This window comes from Chlorella variabilis (genome assembly GCF_000147415.1).
Source record: "Chlorella variabilis unplaced genomic scaffold CHLNCscaffold_5, whole genome shotgun sequence".
Taxonomy (NCBI): domain Eukaryota; kingdom Viridiplantae; phylum Chlorophyta; class Trebouxiophyceae; order Chlorellales; family Chlorellaceae; genus Chlorella; species Chlorella variabilis.
In genome coordinates this window covers 528,866-550,451 of record NW_005435083.1, presented here as the reverse complement: position 1 = coordinate 550,451, position 21,586 = coordinate 528,866, and the positions used below count along the sequence as shown (strand labels likewise).

Below are 21,586 nucleotides of genomic sequence, written 5' to 3'. Positions count from 1 at the left end.
CGATGCCTGTCCGCAGGCTGCGCTGCCCTTCAAGGGCAAGCGCAAGCGCAAGACGTTGGAGCAGAAGCGGGCGGTGGTGCTGGAGCCGGAGGAGCGCAAGAAGGTGGGGCGGCGCACGCACGTGGTGGCGTGTGGTGTGTGGTGGTGGAGGTGTGCATGATGGGGTGGCGCGGGGCCGTGGGGCCGCATTGCCCGAGCTCACATACAGGCCTCCCCTTGCCCCTCCTTGCCCCCTCCCCACCCCCCCCACCCCGCCCGAGCCGCGCAGGTGTCCCTGATCAGCCAGCTGAACGCGATCCGCAACCAGAAGGCGGCGGCGCGGCGGGAGCAGCGGGCGCGGCAGAAGGCGAGCCAGGCCAAGAAGGCAGAGGCGGTGGAGGCGTGGTGGAGGCGCAGTGCAACAAGTGAGGGGCGGGGGCTGGGCTTGCCCGTGTTGCCGAGCGCGGCGCTCGTGCGATGTGTTGGTCTGCCTGGAGGCCCGCTGGCGCTCTCTCCTCTTCACCCACCCACCCACCCTCACGCACCGCCGCCGCCACACACCGCAGGGAGGAGCGCAAGAAGCGGTATGTGGGGCTGGGCAAGGCGGAGCAGCGGGTGGCCAAGAAGCAGCGGCGCGACGACTGATCGCCACGCCTGGGCCTGCCTCCCACCTCCGGGCGGCAGCTCGACGAACCCTGGCCTCCTGTTGACCTCATCCCATGAGTGCCAGCAGCTTGTAACCGAAGCAGCGCACGCATTGGGCTGGGTGGGGAGGGAGTCTGGCGGGTACATCAATCTCTCTCTGTTCTTTCTTTATCTGAGGAGCCTCCACCCCATTCTGCTGCAGCACCCTCTCCCACTCTCTAGTACACGGCTAGCTTGCCACGCCGCCCACACCCGGGTCGCACACTCGCGCCTCCATCACCTCATCCTCTCCTGCACACAGAGGCACATGCCTTGCATTGCGAGGTGGCAGCAGCACACGCGCCAGCCTCGCTGGTGGCTGGCGGCTGGCGGCTGGCGGACCCGCCATAACCAGGCTCAGGCAGCCGGGACCCACCCGGGCTATTTCCGCTGCCGCTGCCCTCCTGCCCCGTGCCAGCCTGGCCCTGGGTGGCGCTGCTGCCGCCAGCGACGCCAGACAGACCACCGCCAGGCTCAGCCTCCACCACCGTTGCATGCTCATCGGGGGTGTCTGGCTTGGGGGTCACGCTGGCATCAAAGTCCTCGCCACCCTGCATGCAGGCAGGCATTGCGGTAGAGGGCATCGCATCTAGCGGAGGGCAGGGCCATGCCCGGCACCTCTGGCATACACAATTTGCTCAATGGGATGGCTGCCTCACCGGCTGCTCCCGCGGCGTGTACTGCACATTGGGGTCAATTCCCGGTGCCTGCTCCTCCCCAGCCGGCTGGGCAGCCCAGGCAGATGTGTGGAAGCCTCGCCCCTGCGCAGCATCCAGGCAAACACCAGGCAGAATTCGAGCTGGGCTTGAATGCTTCAAGCTCGGGTGAGCTGCTGCAGGGTAACAGCAGCTTGCCTGGCCAGGAATGGTGCCCTGCTTGCTGCCGGGCAGCACATCCTCGCCAACGGCAGCCGCCTCCGCAACTGCAGCACGCGCAGGACAGGTGCCACCTGGGCAGGCCAGCGCAGGACGGATGCCACCAAATCGCTGCCCCCAACATACCACAGCTGCGCGGCCCTCCAGCCCACCACAGGCGTGCCGCTCACCCGGCTTGGGCTCCGGCATGTCGGAGGCGGCATCCACATACTCCCCCGGCCCCCGCGGGCGCGCGGCGCGCAGTGTGTCGGGGCTGTGGTGCAGCGCGCCGTGGGTCTGCCCCTCAGCCGTTTGCGCCGAACGTTCCGACAGTGCCTGGGCTGCAGGGCGGCCAGGAAGCAGCAATGGAAGGACAGGGGCGGTGTACAACACAGCGCGCATGTGTGCACAGCAGCAGAGGCACGAGGCGCCGCCAGCTGGCCGCTCGTCCTCACCGCTGCCGGTGTCGCCGGGCGTGGCGGCGGCGCCCCTGGCCTGCTGCGGGTTCTCAAAGCCCTGGTCAAAGCGGATCTTCTCGCTAAAGTGGTGCATCTGCACGGCTGCATCACACAGAACAGGCAACAGGGGAGCAGCCGGGAACTCATCGCCGAGGGAACCAGCACATCAGTCGGTATGCGTTGGGGAGCGCCCCAGCGCCGCACCTGCTGCTGCCATCCCCTCACATTCTTCGTTCATCTTCACAACGTCCGGGCGCCCCACCTCCTTCATCTCCTGGGAGGTGCCGCTGTTGCCCGGGCTGCTGAACCCCCTGCGCGAGCGGGGATGGGAGGGGCAGGCCAGCGTTGCCGGGTGGGCAGAGCAGAGGGGACTTCCGCGGCCGGTGATGCCTCAACGGCTGCTGCGTCCCCTGCTCATCACCAGGATGCGCCCCGGACACTTACTGGACATCCTTCTCTGCCGCCAATGAGGCAGGCCTGCAGGTGGCCAGACCCCTTGGACGCAGTAGGGGCAGGCGGCCTGTGCGGCCCGCCAGTCCCAGCACAGCTCTGTGCATTATACCAGACTGCAGACTGACAGTGAGGAAGCCGGCTGGTGTCTGGGAGAAGTACAGGGAGGGAATCTGGTGTGACCTGGCGACGCGCTGCACAGCGCTGTGCCGTGCTCCAATGTATTACTAAAATAATCACGGATGTTGAGTTACATGTAGCACACAGGCAGCAAAATAGAACACTGTGCTAGTACAGAGCAGCCAGGTCCAGCAGGGCTTCAAACCAGGCGCCCTTGGGGCCGAGCCGGCTGGCAGCGTAATTGACAGCGCCCCGCATGTCTCCGCTGCCGGGCGCGGCGCCAGCCGGCTGCCCCTCCAGCCTGACCATCATGCGCCCGTCCCCCGTCACCCAGCGCAGCTGAGTGCTCGGCTCCCTGCGGGCACACATGCTCGAGCAAGTTGGTGGTGCTGCTGGTAGCAGGTGGTGACATGTGGCGCACCGGGCATATGCCTGGTGCAGCCCCGACTGCACCCCCCACATCCCATCAGCCCACTTCCCCATCCTCCCACCTGCCGGCCAGCATGTCGTCCACGCTGCGCGCCACGCTCATGTGCACGCGCCACCTGCTGCGGCTCAGCACCTCGACCAGGGTAGAGAAGGCGGGCTCGCCGCGCCGCTCCGTGCGCGTCTTGCTCCTGCCAGGGCAGTGGGCAGCAGGGAGCCATCGCAGCGAAGGGGTAACGGCACATCCCCAGCATGGACGGCCACAACTGCACAGCACCGAGGCGGCCTCAGGTACCAAGCCCGCAGCTTGTTACCCGTGGTTGGAGCGCCGTGCCTCCTCGTCTCCCAGCGTGACCTGGTGGATGCCGCCGATCAATCCGTTCAGGTCTGGGTTGCGCATGAGCGCCTTGAGGCTGCGACCGTGAGCGGTGCCCACCTGCAGGCATTATGGGCGAGAGAGCAGGCATTATGGGCGAGAGTGCAGGTGGGAGCATCGCACTGCGCAGCAGTGCAGGACTTGTGCAGGCTGCGGGCTCACCAGCACCACGCCTCGGTGCGCGATGCTTCGGCACGCCTCCACCTCCCGCGCAGTGCCAATCTCATCCACAATCACCACCTGCACCAGATGCCTAGTCAGTGCCAGCACGCCCCAGAAAGTTTGTGTGCCAGCATGCTGTGCCAGCAGCCAGATCGCGTGCTGGCCATTCTGGCTGCACACGATGAAGCTCACATCAGGCATGTGGTTTTGAACTGTTTCGATCATCACGCTGTGCTGCTGGGAGGGCACCATCATGCGGCGCGCGCTGCCAATGCAGGCATGTGGCTCGCTGCCGTCCCCAGCCACCTCGTTGGAAGTGTCCACAACAACGACCTTCTGGCTGCAGGGGAGGGAATCGGTGTGGCGTGCAGCTGGCGGCACATCGCTGCCTGGGAGCAGCTGTGGCATGCCCTTGCACGAGCAGCTGAGCGATGCACTCAGCCAAGTCCTTCTCTCACTTGGAGCTGCAATGCAAGCCCCACATCCCTGGCCAGGGCCCTACCTGAACGTGTCTGACAGCAGGCTGGCCACATCCCGAAGCAACGTTGTCTTGCCCACTCCAGGGCCACCCTGCAAGATGGATGAGCAGCAGCAGCAAGAAGAAGATGAATGGGCGCACGCAGCGACGCATCCATCCTGCGTATATATCCACCGCCCCGTGAATGCCCGCTGCACTGCACCGTTATCGTCCTCTGCCCCCACAGCGGGACACCCACACCAGCTGGCTGGCTCACCAGGAGGAGCAGGGAGGGCGAGATTGCGTCCTGCACCTCGTGCCCTGTGGCGTCATGGCCGCGGGACAGGCCGTGCAGGATGTCCAGCACCAGCCGCCCCACGCCTGCGGGCAGAGGGGGCGGATGTATTGACTGAATGATCCATGGTGCGGAAGTCCAGCAGTAGCGTGGGTCACATGATAATGAGGCAGGCATGTTGGGCATGCGCAGCAGACGTACTGCAGCAGGCGGGGGCGGCCCACCTGGCACATGCCTGCCCACTCGGTACGTCAGCCCCGCAATGCCGCCCTGCCTGTCCCGCATCGCGCTGACGCGGTGCAGCGTGCCCGGGATGCCTGCGTGCGCCGGGGTGTGGGGGGGCGTCATGCAGGCATGTCAAGCGGCGGGACTCGGGATGCATGCCCACGGCGGAGTGCCCCCGCTGCGCTGGCAGCTGGCCACCAGCTCGCTGCGCAGGCGCACCGGTGCGGTTGTCGGCGTAGAACAGGTTCGCGCCGCCCCCGCCCAGGCGCAGCCGCCCCTTGGCCGCCGCCAGGAAGTCCCCCATGTAGGATGCCGTGGACTTCCCGCCCCCGCCCAGGCGCAGCCGCCCCTTGGCCGCCGCCAGGAAGTCCAGGGCATCCTGCAGCAGGTGGGTTGTAGCAGATTCCAGCAGATCCATCCAGCCTGCTCTGCTGCCACACCACAAGTCGCAAGGGAGGAGCACGCTGCCCCCACATGCCCACCTCCACGCTCAGCTCCTCCTCAAGCACCAGCTCCGTCCCGCTGCTCAGCCGCACGCGCAGCGGCCGGCCACGGTCCACAACCGCCTCCACCATCTGCACACCCCCGCTGTACGCTTCCGCGGCGCTGGCTGTGACGGCGGCGTCAGCAGATTCAGCCTCCGCCAACGCCCCATTGTTGCCGCCAGCGGCAGCAGCGGTGGCTGCTGCCTGCGCTGCCGCCGACGCGGCCTCCTCCTCTGCTCGCAGCGCTGCCACGATGGCGGCGCGGATGTGCTCAGGAAACAGCTCCAGCACCAGGCGCGTGTCTGGGTCATCCGCCGCACCGCAGGGCTCCACTACTGCTGCCTCGGCCGGCAGGGCCACCGGCGGCTCGTCCTCCTCATCTGCAGCCTGCGCGGGCACAGCTGGGGTGTACCTGCACAGCAGGGGCCACACTACATTCACGGGCGAGACCCGCAGGCAGCTTCAGGGAGCTCTTAGCTACTCCCCTGAAATGCTCATCCTGCCTGCTGTCGTGCCCGCCTCGCGATCGCCTTGTTGTTCCCAGCCCGAGCACTTGCACCCCCATCCATGAACCTGCTCGGCAACCGCTGCCCCACAGACAGGAACCCCCGCCCGCCTACCTGGGCCTGTAGTCTGGCGGCTCAATGGCCATCTCCAGGTCCTGGCCCAGCGGCAGGCGCACCGCGGCTGCGTAGCTGGAGGAGCCCACGCCGCAGGAGCGGTCGCCTGCATCCAGGCACCACTCAGAGTAGGCCAGGCTGAGGTCTGGCACCTTGAGCGCCGCAGCGGGCCCCAGGTCAGCCTCCAGGCAGGCCTTGGCCGGCAGCAGCTGCCACACGTCTGCAACTGCAAGGCAGGGTGCGGAGAGGGAGAGCAGTGCAGTGGGAAGATGGCAAATGTAGAGCTTTGGAGAGTGTGGCCAATCATGCAGAGCTTTCGGAGTCACAAGGACCTGGTCAGCATTCACGGCTGTGGCTGCCCTGGCCGCCATGCCCGCCCAGCCACCCTAGGTACGCAGGCCACCTGCATAGTTCAGCACTTGGGCCTCTAGCGGGCGCCGTGTAAATAGGTGCGGCTCGCGGTCCATGCGTGCGTGCATCACTTTCTTCAATGGGTTTGGAGGTAGGTCGTACTGCTGCAGCAGAGCATTGAGGCCCACCGGGGCGTTGACCCCACCTTTGCTGCCGCTGCCCACGCTCGTCAGGAACTGGAGCAGCCCAAAGGCAACCTGCAGGCAGTGGGAGCGGGGGAAGGTCAGGGGATGGAAAAGCAGGTAGAACCACCGGGCAAATGGATGCTCGCTCCCTGCCCCTGCTTGCCTGCGTGTCCCAGACAGCGGCGCAGCGGATGCCGTGCAAGTAGAAGAGAGCCTCGCAGTCGCTGCGGCAGTCGTGCAGCACCTGCAAGCAGGCGGGGGCTCGGCGGGGTGAGGCACAGCGGTCATGTAGGCTAGGCCACATCAGACAATCAGCCAGATGAAGCACAGGGTGCCAGGCAGCCGTGCCTTGACTGTGTCGGGGCTCTCCAGCAGGCGTGCCAGGCTGCGCATCGCCCCCTGCCGCTCGCCCTCTGCCATGGCGTGCACGTCAAACACGTAGCAGGCAGCCGCCGCGGTGTTGTTGCCGTTAGCACTGGGGGCGCTGCTGCTGCCAGCAATGCCGTGGCTGCTTGGCAGGGCAAAGAGTTGGATGAGGGCGATGCTGCCGCCGCGCTCCAGGTCCCCTTCACAATCCATTGCAACTTCTCTGGCAGCCATCAGGCGCGCCACGGCCACCGCCGCCTGCTGTTCACTAGTCACCATCTGCACAGTGGGCATGTGGTCTACTCGCACAGCCGGAGCTGCCACGGATGCCGTGCTGCGGCCGTTGATGCCGCTGTATGCAGCCGCCGTGTGCTGCACGTCACGCCGTGATGCATCTGCTCCCACCTCGGCTGCCACCAGTTGCTGCACCAGGGGCCCTGGCAGTGCCGCCGCGTACTTTGTTGTCCCACTGAAGGTAAGTTTTGCCAGCCCTTTTTCCACCAGCTGCTGAAGTAGCTGCGCCATTGTGTAGCCAGGGGTCTTGTACAGCGCTCGAAGCTGGCCATTGACTGCCACTGCTGCAACTACTGCTTCTCCTAGCGGTGCTGCGTTCACTGCATGTAGCTGGTAGCCTCCGGCAAAACTTTCCTTGACCCCAAGCTCAACCAACCACTCGAGCACACACCGCTGCAGCGCAATGCCTGTCCCCGCGCCAGGAATGGCAGCGCCCGCCGCCGACTGCAGGCGGCTCCTGGCAATCTCCAAGCTTGTCACCCCCGTGCCAGCGGCGCCAAAATCTACGTTCCTCGGCATCGGGCCTGCAAGAATTGCGCTCTGTGGGGCGCCATCAGACGGATGATGGAGGGCGCTTTGTGATTGAGCTTGGTCCTCACCTGCCCTGCCCTTGATCTAACTCGTTATCTACTCCCGGAGATATGGTGAAAGTGCAGCGTTGAGTTGTAGACGCTGAGATGGGGCCACTGGCACCTGTGGGCAACAACACGGTCAACACGGGCAACACTTTGAAGTGGTGATAATGAGGCGCAGACCTGCCGGTCGATGTATTATGATTGAAATGAGGAATAAACGCGCGAAATCGCCCTGCTCTGCGTGCGGCCATCTCCTGCTCTGCATGCTTCGCGCGCCGGAAGAAAGGGAGAAGCTGCCCATGTGGACCAGTGCGCGCCTCCACACACCATCTCCTGACCCCAGATTAAGAACCCCATCCAGCCACAAGGAACACCATGCTGCATCTCAGGGCGCTGGGCAGGGCGGGCAAAGGCCTGGCACTGCGCTCCTCCGCCACCCTGGCCTGCGCCGCCCCCGGCAGCGCTGTGGCAGAGCAGGCCGGTGCCGCTGCCAGGGGTGGCGGCTGGAGGAGTTTGCTGGAGGGGTATGGTGGCGCCGCCTCGCGGCTGACTTTCGCCTTTGGCGGCAGGGAGCAGGACGAGGAGGGTGCCTCCAAGGCTGGCACCGCAGCACCTTGGGCTGCCAGGCCGCTGCACACGGGTGGGGCAGCCGGCCGGCTGAGCGAGGAACCTTGGAGCCTCGCCCCGCTGAAGCGTGGCCAGCTGCGGTCCAAGGCCGGGATGTCGTTTCCTAGCCCGCCTGCCATGGCGGCCTCTGTGCAGGTCCCGGGCTGATGGCGGCACAGCAGCAGGGCAGCACCTTCAACAACCCCGACGCCACCGCCAGTGAGCCGCCGCTGCTGCTCCTGGTGTCTCTTCCTGTGGTTGGACCGCCAGCCACAGGCTGCCCATCTTGAGCGACCTGTCCACACCATTGGTAAATCACCCCTGGCTGCCTCAGGGGAGGCAGGGCGCCCCACCTCTGGCGGGCCCAGCGGCGTTGGCGGCGCCGCCGGCGGCTACTCCCTGCTGGGCGCGGCGCACGCAGGCCTGGCCGCCTCCTGCTTCCTGGCGCCCACCGCCATCGCCAACTTCTTCTTCCCGGGTGAGAGCAGCGCAGGGTGATCACACGCTGGGTGGCGGCGTGGTGGCGCTGAGGAGGGGCAGGTGCCGACCAAGGCTCCCCCAGCGCGCACGTCCCCACCGCACCGCCCTCGTGCCCCGCCCTGCCCCTGCAGGCGCCGCGCTGCCACAGGGCTTTGAGTCCCAGGCTCTGGTGAAGCTGCTGGGGTGCGGCGCGGGCGTGGGCGGCGCCGCCTCGCTGGGCCTCAGGCAGCTGGCCGACGGCGGCCAGCTGGCCTCGCCCACCGCCCACCGCCTGCAGCTGGGCCTCATGGGCTTCTCCTCGGGTGGGCGCCAGCCTGACCTGTGTGCACACGCTTCCCTGTGGTGCCCAGCTCGGCCGCTTGCTTGCCGTCAGGCATCATAAGTCCCACCCTGCCAGCCTGGCTGCTGCCCTGGCCCCCCCACCCCGCTCGCCCGCAGGCGCCATCGCCCTGCACGCCCTCTACTCTCCCTCCATCACCCTCACCTCCTTGCTGTCTGGCGCCGCCGTCATGGGCACCACTTTCCTCATCCCCTACAACGTGCGTGTAGCGGGCTGGTCCCCTGCGGCTGTCCTCCCGGCAAGCTGGCCTTGCTGCCAAGGGGCTGCCCCTGCCTCCCTGCCTGCAGCACTATGTGGCGACCAACGGGGGCTTGAAGGTGGGGGAGGCTGTGAAGAGCTACTTCGGAGCAGTGCCCGACCACCTCAAGTGAGCCGGCGGCAGCTGCCACGGACTGGAGCTGTGCCAGCCAGCCAGCGCCGGCATCATGCTCGCTGCGCGGGGTGCCTTCCCCTTTGGCTGGACGCGTGCTTGGTATCTGAGGCACCGCGTACAACCTGTGCGGCCCCGCCCCCGGCCTCCTGCAGGATCACCGGGCTGCAAAGCGGCCTGTACTCGCTGCTGACTCCCGTGCTGGCGCTGGCGGGCGCCTCCTACCTCTTTGCGCCGGGCATGAGCCTGGCGCAGGTGTTCGGGTGGGTGCCAGCAGCCTGCCGCCGCTTGCCTGGCCTGGCCCGCTGCGCCCAACCCCTCACCCTGCGCTGTGACCCTTTCACTCTTGCCTCTCCCACCCCAGGTTTGTCAAGGGAGTGGACACCTTCTTCTGGTGGCAGTGCGTGGGGGGCGGCCTGATGACTGTGGCTCCCGCGGTGACGTACAGCCTCAAGGCAAGGCGCGGGGGGGAGGAAGGGTGCTGCAGGGGCCACGCATGGCAGCACAGTTGGCAATGCATGCAACTGGACCCCTCCTGATGCTGTGTGGCACCACCGCCGGAGCGTAACGGCCAGCTGCCAGTGGGTACCGCTCTGGTGTGTGTCCTGCCTGCCGCAGAAGCTGGCGGATGGTGGGCGCCTGAACGAGCCGGTGGCCAAGACCCTCAACGCCGGCGTCATGGCAGCCGCGCTGGGGCACCTGGCAGGCAAGGCAGCGGCAGCGGCAGCGGCAGCAAGAGGCGAGGTGTCCCCTGTGCTTGCGGGCTGCTTCAGCTGTCAACCGTCCACGCCGCCGTGCTCCCCCAACTCCCTGCAGTGCTGGGCCCCATGGTGGCGGCTAACCAAGGGGGCCCCATGCTGCCGTACGTGGTGGGGGCCTGGGCGACGGCGCTGCTGACTGGAGGCATGGGACTGTTTGGTGGGGGCGCCGCCAAGGCCGCCGCCTGAAGGCCAGATGAAGCACTAGCGAGTGTAGCGCTTTGCAGGATTCTTCAGCTGACAAGCTGCAGATCGGCAATGGTTGTGTGCTGCCGTGTAAATGACTAAAACGCGGGCCGCCGCGGCCAACTGCGAGCACTACAGCATGCCCTTACGTCACGCCCTCTCGAGATGGGGTCGAGAGAAGACTTCTTAACGGGCTCCCTCCCTTTCGCTTCACTTCAGCACCGCACCCAATCAAGGTCGCTACAGCTCTGTGCAGCTCGAGCCCGCACTGACCAACCCAAAGGGTCCGGGCCCCAACTCGCCAAGTGAGGGCTTGGCCTGTGCCGAGAGAGCCGCACAAGCGCAGCAAAGCGAGGCAGTGGCTGCCGCAGCCTGGAGGCCTGCCGCCGGCTGGCGCCCGCTGGCGCCCACGGGCCGCCCACTTCCCCCTCGCCACCGTGGGTGCAGGATGTGCTACCCGACAACCTGCTCTAACTGCGGCAAGCCCACGTGGTATGATGCTCGATATTCTGCAACTGCACTGCACCGTTTCCCCAGCCAAACACCGCTGCCCGATGAGGTGTGTCACTCCATCCCAACGTGGTGTGCTCTTGCAGGGGGGGCTGCGGACAACACATCGACAGGTGTGCAGCTAGGCCAAGGCCTACGTCAGATGGGTGCCCCCAGCCTGCCTGTAGCGTGGTGTTTGGTGGCAAGTTTGTTTGGTGGAAAGTGTGTGCCCGCTCCCCCTGGCCAGCCACACGCATCGAGATCAGAATCGTGGACCTGCTGGTGCAGCGCGCTGTCTGGAACCCCGGTGGAGCAGAGGTGCAAGTGCAAGGCGTCCACTCAGGTGCCCGCCCCTAGCGCCCCCTGGCCTTCGAACCACCGATGCACACACCAAACCAATGCGCCGTACCGAACATGCTGCTCGACGCGCTGCCTGCCACTGGTTAGGCTGTTGCCTTGGAGACATCTGAGCCGTTCTGCTCTCTCGTTGCGCCACGTCATCACCCCCCGATCCGCTGTAAATCGGCGTCCCGCAGCGAGTCCGCCACATTTTCCGCACTTCGGGGCCATTCCGGCCAGCCTTGGAGACATCTGAGCCGTTCTGCTCTCTCGTTGCGCCACGTCATCACCCCCCGATCCGCTGTAAATCGGCGTCCCGCAGCGAGTCCGCCACATTTTCCGCACTTCGGGGCCATTCCGGCCAGAACGACGTGAGACGTTGCCGAAAGGTGCTTGCCCTTTGCACCGTATCTCGAGGTTCGAGAACCCCATCCGCCAGACTGGCGACCTCAAGATTTACGCTGCCCAGCGCGCCTGGCTTCACTGCGTACCGTTTCTCACTACGCAGGTAGGCAAGAGAACCAGAACTCGCTTGGCAGGGTGTTTGGGTTGCTGCTGGGAGCCCGCCAGGCAGTGTGCCGCGCACGGCGCACTTGTGATGCACGTGGCGAGTGAACTAATGACACAGCTTTGTGATCGGGGCCGTGCTCAGGGCCGCTTGACTGGGCATGCGGCACCATCATGCCGCATGGCTTCTCGAACCGGCGGCACCCGGTGTGCCAAACAGTGACGCTGCGCCGACAATTCTGCGGTTACTGACCTTGCACATATGCGCATACGCACGCGCGCTCCGCTTTACCCCATGTGTGCAGGACTCTGCTGCCGTCGCCTGCCGCGCGTCCGCGCAGCTGCCACCCACCCTGCAAAGGTGCGAGCCTAGCTGCTTGTTTGCTACGGTTCCCTGCTGCTAGTTGAAGGGGGTGGACAAGCCCTGCCCTGGGCCGCTCAGGGCTGACATTGGCGCAAGTGTGCATGCCGCCTGCCTCGCTTGAGAGCAGGTAGGCCTCCCGATCACCGGTCCCCTCCTGGCGGGGGTCATGCATCCCCCACCCATCATGCATTTCAGGCTTCATCTCCCTCAAACCTCCACCATTTTCCCTCTCGTTTGTCGTGATCGACTCCGGGTAGCCCAAATGCTTCATGACTCCCCCCAAGCTGCACATCAGCGTGCATGAGTCCAACCCTGGGAGGCGCCTTGACAATGAACAGCCGCGCAGGCAGGCATCTAAAAGACCAGGTCAGGCTCCTCCTATAAATCATCCCGGGCAGCGCAGCCGGCGCCATGCCGAGGCGGGGCCAAACACCTCGAGCAGCAGCGGCTGGTGGAGCGAGCGGCAGCAGCGCAGGCACGATGCTTGGGACGACAGGAGAGAGGCGGACGAGCAGATGATGCTGGCCACCACACCGCAGCAAGGCTGGCCGCAGCTCCTAGGCACAAGTGTGTTGACTGATGCAATACATACGGCTGTGCCATCAACCCCTGTGCAACAACCATACACGCTTTTCGACAGGATGCACTTGCAGTGATGCAAATGGAACATGCATGAAACAATAGCAATCAAAAGATGTGTGATGGCAGTTGTCGCTTAAGCCGTCGCTGCCGCCAGGCGGCACACGCCTGGCTGCTCGTGCTCCCACCGCAACACAGTGAAGCCCGCCTGCTCCAGCTGCTGCCGCACCGCCGCCACATCTGGCACCGGCGCCTCCACGCACAGCTTGCCGCCAGGCTTGAGCACCCGCCGCAGCTCCGCCAGGCTCTCCTGCCGCCACCAGCTGCCCGCCAGGCCGCCGCTGCCGTCTGCGAGCTGCACGCCAGGGCCGCCGCCGCTGCCGCCGCCGCTGGCCGGCGCATAGTACACGGCGGCGTCAAACAGCGCGCCCATGGCCCTGAGCTCCGGCTCCAGCGCCCCCGCACCCAGCGCGAGCGGCTGCAGCTGCACAGCGGGCAGGCCCCGCCGCTGCGCCGCCGCAACATCCTCGTCCACGCCAATCACCTGCAAGGGGTGGTAGCAGGGAGGTATGTGTGGGGCGGGTCGGCAAGTGAGATGCAGGAGGTGGAGATGTGGAGATGTGGCGGTGTGGCGATCACCGCCGCTATGGCGCAGGAGGCGGGGAGGCGGAGGAGGGAGCTGGTGAGCCCCTGCCACATGATGCTGCGCCGCGCCCCGCCCAGCCCCCTTGCCTGCAGCCCGCTGGAGAACAGCAGCTTGGTGAGGGCGCCGTTGCCGCAGGCCAGGTGCAGCACGCGGTCGCCGGGGTGGTCGTCGGGCGGGGTGCCAAACCGGGCGCCGTCGATGCGCGGGAAGCTGCACTTGGCGGCGTTGAGGACGGTCAGCGCAAAGATGAGGAAGTCGAGGCCTTGCGGGGGCGCCCCCGCCATGCTGGGCAGCCCGAGCTCGTCGCCGTCGCTGTCGGAGGAGGAGAGGCTTGGCGTGGTGCCGCCGCCCGCGCCCCACCCCAGCGCCGTGTCGCGCTGCGCCAGCCGCTGCTGCAGCTGCGGCAGGGAATCGACGGAGAAGGTGGGCACGGCGCCCAGCGGGGGCGGCGCTGCGGCGGCTGCTGAGGTCTCGTTGCCGCCGCCTGCAGCAAGGGGGTAGGAGGCACACCGTGGCTGGTTGAATGAAAAACAGCCGGCCAATGGAGGATGGCGGCTGAAAGAGTGCCACCCTGGCGTGTGGTGCTGCGGGAGCTCACCCGCAATGAGGGCTGAGGCGGTGCCCGCTGCGTTGGCCGTCTCAATGTCTTCAACAGAGTCGCCCACCATCAGCAGCTCCCAGGGCTGCACTCCCCACGCCTGCACCGGCCAGAGAGCATTGGGCACATATGGCGGTCGCGGGCAGGTGCGCAGGCCGGTGGGCGGGCAGGCCAGCAGGGGCGCCGCCGCACCTCTGCAAAGTGCAGGAGGCAGCGCTTGTCGGGCTTCACAAAGGGGAAGTTGTCCCGCGTCAGCAGGATGTCAAACACGGAGCGCCACTCCTCGCCGATGGCGGCGAAGAAGGCGTTGAGGCTGGCGTCGGTGTTGCGTGTCACCAGGCCCACCCTGGCCCCGCTGCCCCGTAGGAAGGCCAGAAGCTCCAGCAGGCCCGGCATGGCCTGCAGGCCCGCCGATGCCTGCGCCTCCAGCTCCAGTATTGTGTCCATGGACTGCTTGATGCGCTCCCCGCTGTCCCAGCTCTCCATCACCTGCGCACGGTGCGCGCACAAGCCAGTCGAGGAAGGCAGCGGGCAGGGGGAGCTGCCGTCAGCGGATCCCTGGCAGCAGCGAGTGGCACCCTCCAAACATGCATGTTTCGCAAACACATTGCGCCCTACCGTGAACAGGTCTCCCACTGGGATCAGCGTCTTGGCCCGCATCGTCGCGTAGTCAATGTTGGACTGAGTAAGGGTGCCGTCCATGTCAAACACGATGCCTGCACATGCACTTCATGGCCATGTTGCACAAACAATCTAGTGCACACACACAGGCACACAGGATGGCTCGGGCTGGCATGCCACCGCAGTCGCGCACCCGAGTAGATAACCAGCGGCGAGTCGGCAGCGGCGGGTTGCGGCACTTGCGTGGTGCTTCCAGGAGCTGCATCGGTCGCTTGCAACCGCTGAGCTAGACGCCTGGGTGCCTGTGTCGACGGGTGTGATCGACTTTTCGGCGGGTTGCAGCCATTCCGCCTTGCATGTGGTGCACCGACCAAATTGGTCCATCGTGCTGTCTGCCGGCAGGGCGAAGCAATCATCTCTCATGAATTGCTCTAAAAACGGCAGGCGAGCGGCTCTGCGCGCGTACCGTGGTGCATCGTACATTTGTGTACCTCAGAGATGCAGCGGGAGCTTGCTATCTCCTGCGTAGCTCTCTCATTGAGCCGTGGCACAGTCTGACCCGATCTCTCTGGTTGGCCGCAAGCTGTTTGCCCCGCCCTGAACAGGTGGTGACCTCCCGGCTCTGCGGGAGCGCCCTCTCAGCGCCCCGCCTGGCTGCAGGAGCTGTAGGAGCCAAGTCTAGGCAAGAGCTGTGCGGCGCAGGTATGGGGCGTCCTGCTCTGCAGCTTACCCTCGGTTGCCCCGGCGCGGTGTGGGCAGCGGGCGGCTCAACCCGCCAGCCACCGCCCACTCTCTTGGTTATTTGGTCCTTCCGATAAGTTTTTGCTCTGGCCTTGCCCGGCTCTGTAGCCCAGCTCTTTCTTCTGCAGGCCTTTCCGCAATCCGCCCGGCGCCACGCGCGAGGTGCATCGGCGGCAGACCCTCGGCCTGAGTCGCCACCGCCCGTCTGGACACGCATTTACGCTATGTTTCCCAGTCCTGGCAGATGATGGCGGATTAAAGTCGGAGATAATTTACAGGCTGTCAGAAACAGGAAAAGGAATTGGAATGAAATGGCTGCATGTGGCCCTGCATGAAGGCCCTGCGGCGCCTAGCAATGGCCGAGCCGCTTGTCAACGTTGCAACAGTGTGTGGTACCATCGGTCGGCTGCCTTGAGGTCACATGCCGCCCTCGGCACCGATGCTCTTGGCAAACTTGATGAACACCTGCAGGCAGGCAGCAAGTCGTGCGTGGCTCGACAGGGAAAGCCAACGCGGCAGGCAGGGATGCACGGCACGGGGCGTGCCTTGCCTGCACACATCCAGCTGCTCGCTCGCCCCTCACCTCCTCCAGCGTTGCGTTGGACACCCCCCAGTCGAGCACCGTCACCTTCTTCTTGGCCTCCTCCATCACAGCAAACACATCTGCGTGCAGACGGGCAGGCGGGCGGCAAACATTGAGGCATGGGTCCACCCAGTGGCACCGAGCCCCCCAGGGCAGCCCTGCACCTCGAGCGACCGGCGGTGCAGTTTGAGGGCTTCTGCAGCCGCGCCCATTCCCCACACATTCTCCACACATCCGATACAAGGATGCAGCAGCGGCGGCCTGCTAACGTCGATGCTGCCGCCCTGCTTGCCTGGCAGCGTGACCTCCCCCACCGGCAGCTCGTACTTGCGCGTGCCCGCCAGCGCGTACGTCAGCCGCGCCCCGGGGCTCATGCCCAGCACCAGGGCGTGCGCCGCCGCATCCTGGTGCGGCGGCGTGGTGATGGTGAAGATGTAGTACCCGCCGTACCTGCTGGTCAGCTCCTTGGGGTTGCCGATGCACACCAGCGTGCCGTCCACAAAGATGCCCAGCCGGTCGCACAGCACGGTGGCCTCCTCCATGCTGCACAGCGGGCACAGCGCGCAGGTGTGCATCGCGGGTGTGCATCACGGGTGCGAGCATGGAGAGCAGCAGGTCTGGGGAATGCCAGGGCTGGCCCCCTGCCTGCCAGCACTGGGCGGAGGGCCAGAGGGAGGCGCCACAGCGGCAGCGCCAGCCGGCTCCTGCTCCCCGCCCACCTGTGCGTCGTCAGGATGATGGCCCGCTCCTGCTTGGCGGCCTTGACCACGCTCCACAGGTTCTGGCGGGACGCCGGGTCCAGGCCGGTGGAGGGCTCATCCAGGTAGACCACCAGCGGTCCGCCCACAAAGCTGATGGCCACCGAGAGGCGCCGCTTCATGCCGCCGCTGTACTGCCGCACCTGCGCACGCCCGCGCACCAGCAGCAGGTTTGACCCCAGAGCTGACATATGCCAATGCAAGAAGGAGTAAAACCGCGGGATGCTTTCGAGCGCTGGCATCCCGTAGCAGCCCCCTGCCACGAGACTGCCGCCGCACCTGCTTGTCTCCCACGCCGCCGTTGTACAGGTTGACCTTCTGCAGCGCCTCCTCCACAGCCGCCGTCAGCTGCTGCCCCTGCACCACAGCAGAACACCAGCAGGGTGCCAGCAGGTTGACCAGGGCCTGGGCAGCGGCAAATGTGTGTGCCAGGCCCGGCAGCAGGACCAACACGCGGTGGGCGTGTGGACAGGAGGTAGGGGTGCGTGCCTTGAGGTTCTTCAGCCGAGCGAAAAAGGTCAGGTGCTCCCGAGCCGTCAGCCGCTCCCACAGCAGGTTGTCCTGCAGGCGGAGCGGGGGGGCAGCAGGGGCGGTTGGTGGGCAGCCCATCGGGCCCTGCCAGGCCGCCCGACAGACAGACTAACCGCCCGCCCAGCCAGCCGCTCAGCCAGGTGGTATCACCTGCGGGCAGACGCCCATGAGGGAGTAGATGGTGGGCATGTCGCGCTGGATGTCGTGGCCCTCCACAATGGCGGTGCCTGCGGGCATGGGAGGCGAGGTGAGGGGCAGGGGGGGGGAACGTGGCGGGCCCCGTGCCCGGCCGAGGCGCGCAGAAAGTGCGACAGCGCAGGCATCGCGGAAGCGGCTGGGCGGGCGCAGCCACAGCGCATCGCGGAAGGCCCCACCTTGCGTGGGGTCCAAGAACCCGGTCAGCACGTTCAGGGTGGTCGACTTGCCGGCGCCGTTGGGCCCCAGGCCAAAGCACTCGCCGCGCTCAATGGCCAGCGTCAGCCCGCGCACCGCCTGCTTCTCCCTGCGCCGCCAGGCAGGCAAGGCGAGAGACGGGCAGAGGCTGGTTCCAAGGTCTCATCAGCCCGGGGTCCCGCCGCAGAGCACCGCAGGGGCCACGGGCTCCCACCGCAGAGCATCCAGTGACTCCACGCAGGATGGGCGCCATCCCTACCTGCCGCCAAAGGGCGCAGGGAAGGTCTTGTGGAGGTCCTTGATCACGATGGCGGCTGCGTTGCTGGCGCCAGGCGCAAGCCCCTCCACACGCAGCCGCTCCTCCCGCACATCCTCCGCCTCCACTGGGATCTGCGTGGGGGGCAAAAGCAAGGAGAAGTGAGGCCGCTAGACCCGTGCAGCGCCCACCAGAGAGTGAGAGGCGAAGTGTGGGAGCAGGTGTGCGGGCCGGGCAGCTGCCGGGTCGGGGTCTGCCTGAGGGCCACCTGCATCCTCCAGCCAGCCAAACAGCGCACCGTGACCGCATCCTCGCTGCCGCCGGCGTGCTTCCGTGCCTTCTTGGCGCCGCCACGGAAGCGTCCCAGGAAGAAGAGGGGGTGCCTCCTCACCCCCACCCCCGTGTCCACCACCTGCTCCAAGTACCTGCAGGGCAGCCAGCCAGCGCATGCACACAGAGAGAGGGGCACTTGGAAACAGCAAAGGACACGCACGCGAGCTGCCAGCACGTAGCGCACGGCACGTGGCGCACAGCAGCCAAGCTCGCAGGAGGGTGAGCCTGGCTGCTGCGCTGCCTGCCCCGCCCTCTCACCACGCCAGCACCATGAACACGACGGCCTCCACGGCAAAGATGACCATCACCGCCGGCAGCCCGTTGTTCTCGTCCGACAGGCTGCTCCAGGTGATGCCGGTGTTGTCCTGGGTGTTGGCCCGGAAGGCGTACTGGCTGATCTCGTACAGGCCGCGGTACAGCGCCCACCCAGGCACCAGCTCCAGGAAGATGACCCTGCATGGCAGCCAGGCGGGGGCGGCGTCCAAACAGGTGCGTGCGGCGAGAACGGGGTGTAGCACCAATACAACAGCAAGCATGGTCGCTCACCACCAGTACGCCTCAGATATGAAGGTTTGGAGAAGCAAGATGCCCACCAGGCCGGTGCCAAACACATACAAGAAGCCCACCACCACCGCTGCGGCAGGCACACGCGCACGGCGGGGCGAAGAGTTGTTGGTGCAGCCAACGGTAGAGCGGCCAAAGTGGAGGAGGGGCGATTTGAGAGCCACTGCAGAGATGGACGTGCAATTGGCCCACCTGTCTTGGAGGAGCGGAACAGTGTGCTGAGCAGGAAGGTAAAGGCCAGCAGGCAGTTGATCCACAGCAGGTAGAACACAAACTGGAATGAGTAAGAGGTCAGGCGGAAGAAGCTGAGGTTGATCAGGCTGCAGCAAGGAGTGGGGCACGACAGCAAGCAGTGGGGCACGTAAACAAGGCAAGGAGTGGGGCACCCCTGCCCGTGGGGGAACGCTTTTGGTGGTGGGGGCCTGCCACGCCCCCTGCCGCACTCCTGCCCACCTCCCCGCCCACCTCCCAAAGCCGATGAGGATCCAAGTAAAGGTGAAGTTGATGACGAAGAACCAGCAGTACTGCGGCAGGAACAGGGCGGGAGTCGGTGAGCGCACGATGTACCGGCGGGAGGCAAGCCAGCAGCCTGCTGCATGCACCGCGGGGGTCCCACCACTCTGGGCTGCCTGCACCCTGCCCAGCCTCCTACCTGGATAGCCCAGTAGGCTGCGTCCCCCAAGCCGTGCATCTTCATCATGTTCCTCAGCCGCTGCACACGAGGGCAGGAGCCGTGCGGGTAAGGCACAGGGAGTCGCAGCAGTGCAGCAGCTGCCACATGGCACGCGAGAGCTGCCTGGTGGGCCTGGTCACCGGCCACCCACCTTCTCCTTCTCGTAGACCAGCTGGTTGAGCATGGGCGGCAGCAGCAGCTGGAGCAGCCAGCAGAAGAAGAGGGGCCCCAGCAGGGAGCTGAAGTCGAGGCTCAGACGAGAGCCGCCCTACACGCAGGGAGGGTGTGGGGAAGGAGAAAGAGGTGGTGGTGGGTTGGGGGTGGGCAGGGCAGGACAGCAGCTGCCAGCCATCCCACCGCCCAGCACCCCGCCAACAGTGGGCCCAGGCGCAAAGTGCACTGCTTGGCGTGGGCGGCAGCCGGAAGGCGAGGGTATGCCCCGTGGCATCCCACCTTGGGCATCTCCTGCACACCCAGCAGCCAGGCCTGGTAGCCGTCGCTGCCCAGGGACCACTTCAGGAAGGCGTTGACCGCGCGGTTGATGCCCTGCGTCAGGAACGACGGCCGAAAGGATTCCCCATCAGGAGCAGGCGAGGCGTGTGGGGCATGCCCAAGGTGTGCTTTGACCCGATCGCGGCAGTGCGCCGTGGACTGTGCCAGTGCAAGGAGAGGCGCGCCTGGTTGACACGCAGGATGGTGGGGGGGCCTTCTTCCGCGCGCGCCGTGCCATTGTAGAACAGGCGCATGTTGAAGCTCCTGCACCGTGTGGGCAGGCGGGGCAACACAGGTTGCGCCAGCCGGCCTCAAGTGAAAGGTTTGCGGGCGGGCAGCAGGTCAAGCCTTACGTCCTGCTGGTGTTGAGAAACGACCATGCCTGGACAGCTGGGGTGCCATCACACCGCGCCTGCAGGGCAGGCAGCGCGGGAGGTGCGTGAGACGCTGGAGGGAGGGGTGTGGTGTTGGCCTGTATGTGAAACATCATCCAGCGGCCACGCGGGCAGCGCACGCACATCGCGGTATGCGCAGTACGTCTGGCTGTTGATGTCAGATGCATTGTCTGCCCATTGCGCGATGACCGACATCGTACTGCGTAATGGGGATCGACAGGCAGGTCAATGACCAGCTGGGATCACATGTGCAGATGCAGCAGGGGCATGCATGCAGACAAGGCAGACGAGAAGCCAAGCCTGTACCGTGGGTTGCATGCAGCGAGCTCCCCGAGCGGCCCACTCACGTGGCGGCGGGTGCCGTGAAACCAGCTGAGGCAGCACGGTCCAGGTAGCTGGTCAGCGTGTTGGTCGCATTGACTGCACCTCAGCATGGGAACAGCAACATGGGCGGATCACAACACCACTTCGCCGCGCAAGCACACCTCTCACAACACAGGGTCCAGCACGGGAAGCCATCAGGCCCCCTCCATGCGCACCCGAGGAGGCATTGGCTGCATCCTGCACCATGTTGAGTATGGTGGCGTTGTAGCGCTCCGCATCCACAAACGCGGGCTCCAGGTAGAGAGACAGCATGTCTCGCCCGCGCTCCGTGGTGCCCATGACAATGCCCAGCAGGCTGAGACCCGAAGCGTTCGCCACGCCGGCGGCGTAGCCCTGCGCCAGGCTGCTGGTGGCCGCCGCCTCGTCGCTGCTGGTCACGACGGGGTTGAAGAACAGGCCGGCTGCCAGCAGGTCGGCTATCGCGCGGTCGTCGCCTGCGCCGCCACAGGGTTGCCGGGTTGGCCCATGCGCGGGCGGGCAGCATCACCCATGCGCGGGCGGGCAGCATCACCAAGCACAGCCATTCTACCGCACTCAGCACCGCCCGAGTTGGCCCCTCCACTGCTGCCGGCCCACCTGTGTAGAGGCCTGTCGAGTTGAGGGTGGTGGTGTCCGGCGTCACGTCGGTTGTGTTGTAGCGCGGCGCTTGCATCAGCGCGGGCCAGGTGCTGGGCACGGGGATGTCGCAGAAGGCTGCCTGGCTGCTGGTGGAGTACTGCTGCCCGCATCTGCTCTCATCGTACTGCTCGCACTCCTCCCAAGGCTGACACGCATTCTCTGTATGGCAGGCAGTGTGTCCGGCAGGTGGCAGCAAGCAAACGGTGACGAGCCGAGGCGGCATGCTGGCCCCACCGTCGCAAGTCTCTCCACAGCAAGCAGTGGCAGGCGAGGGTGGTGGCAAGCAGCCTGGCGTTCCCATGGAGGTAAGGGGTCGTGCCTGGGCTGCTGCTGTTGAAGGCCTGCTGCGTGCCGTTGACCGTCTTGTAGCACAGGTTGCAGTAGCAGCCGCACTGCAAGCATTACGGCAGGAAGGGCCACAGCGGGTGGGATGCCACCCTGCCCCAGCTCGCGCACGCCTTGATGCTGCATTTGTCGCTGGCACCCAGCGGGACCTGTGATGATGCAGGCGATGATGCATGAATGCGCACTCACCCGGTTGTCGGGCGTGTCCAGGGCATTGTTGATCACCTGTTGCACGCCAGGGGCAGGTGGCAGAGCTGAGCGAGCCGCAGGAACGG

General features: G+C 66.1%; 6 protein-coding genes across 6 annotated transcripts in view; 2 read left to right on the top strand and 4 right to left on the bottom strand.

The window, feature by feature from the left end:
* CHLNCDRAFT_142847 (hypothetical protein) overlaps positions 1–624 on the top strand; it is a gene marked incomplete at both ends in the record, with an annotated part of 841 nt that extends 217 nt beyond the window's left edge. Inside the window, 3 exons of the mRNA XM_005849717.1 lie at positions 17–103; positions 269–384; positions 546–624. Coding sequence (XP_005849779.1) covers positions 17–103; positions 269–384; positions 546–624 — 282 coding nt within the window. The remainder of the gene's footprint in view (positions 1–16; positions 104–268; positions 385–545) is intronic.
* A 2,387-nt stretch (positions 625–3,011) lies between these two features.
* Positions 3,012–4,609, bottom strand: CHLNCDRAFT_21069 (hypothetical protein; the record flags this gene model as incomplete). The annotated part of the gene is made up of 6 exons (XM_005849450.1): positions 3,012–3,159; positions 3,286–3,407; positions 3,510–3,587; positions 3,702–3,849; positions 4,012–4,145; positions 4,463–4,609. 6 exons carry the CDS (start codon positions 4,607–4,609, stop codon positions 3,012–3,014), a joined length of 777 nt encoding a protein of 258 aa, XP_005849512.1.
* A 1,872-nt stretch (positions 4,610–6,481) lies between these two features.
* CHLNCDRAFT_57214 (hypothetical protein) lies at positions 6,482–7,554 on the bottom strand (the record flags this gene model as incomplete). The annotated part of the gene is made up of 2 exons (XM_005849449.1): positions 7,387–7,554; positions 6,482–7,311 (listed from the first exon to the last, which is right to left on the bottom strand). A coding segment is annotated over exon 2 (825 nt), but the record flags the coding sequence as incomplete, so codon positions are not given.
* A 183-nt stretch (positions 7,555–7,737) lies between these two features.
* CHLNCDRAFT_57213 (hypothetical protein) lies at positions 7,738–10,202 on the top strand (the record flags this gene model as incomplete). Its single annotated transcript, XM_005849716.1, has 10 exons — positions 7,738–8,002; positions 8,125–8,187; positions 8,303–8,446; positions 8,580–8,750; positions 8,887–8,987; positions 9,076–9,155; positions 9,314–9,421; positions 9,523–9,595; positions 9,777–9,933; positions 9,975–10,202. 10 exons carry the CDS (start codon positions 7,738–7,740, stop codon positions 10,103–10,105), a joined length of 1,293 nt encoding a protein of 430 aa, XP_005849778.1. The 3' UTR covers positions 10,106–10,202.
* A 3,426-nt stretch (positions 10,203–13,628) lies between these two features.
* Positions 13,629–14,341, bottom strand: CHLNCDRAFT_21154 (hypothetical protein; the record flags this gene model as incomplete). Its single annotated transcript, XM_005849448.1, has 3 exons — positions 13,629–13,724; positions 13,817–14,182; positions 14,261–14,341. Coding segments are annotated over 3 exons (543 nt in total), but the record flags the coding sequence as incomplete, so codon positions are not given.
* An 894-nt stretch (positions 14,342–15,235) lies between these two features.
* CHLNCDRAFT_30336 (hypothetical protein) lies at positions 15,236–19,333 on the bottom strand. The gene is made up of 16 exons (XM_005849447.1): positions 19,229–19,333; positions 19,057–19,116; positions 18,870–18,928; positions 18,597–18,724; positions 18,387–18,474; positions 18,099–18,293; positions 17,806–17,932; positions 17,511–17,641; positions 17,233–17,360; positions 17,009–17,085; positions 16,781–16,888; positions 16,607–16,684; positions 16,289–16,470; positions 15,862–16,112; positions 15,570–15,649; positions 15,236–15,451 (listed from the first exon to the last, which is right to left on the bottom strand). The coding sequence occupies exons 1-16, from the start codon at positions 19,259–19,261 to the stop codon at positions 15,404–15,406; spliced, it is 1,773 nt and encodes a 590-aa protein (XP_005849509.1). The 5' UTR covers positions 19,262–19,333; the 3' UTR covers positions 15,236–15,403.
* Positions 19,334–21,586: the final 2,253 nt, after the last annotated feature.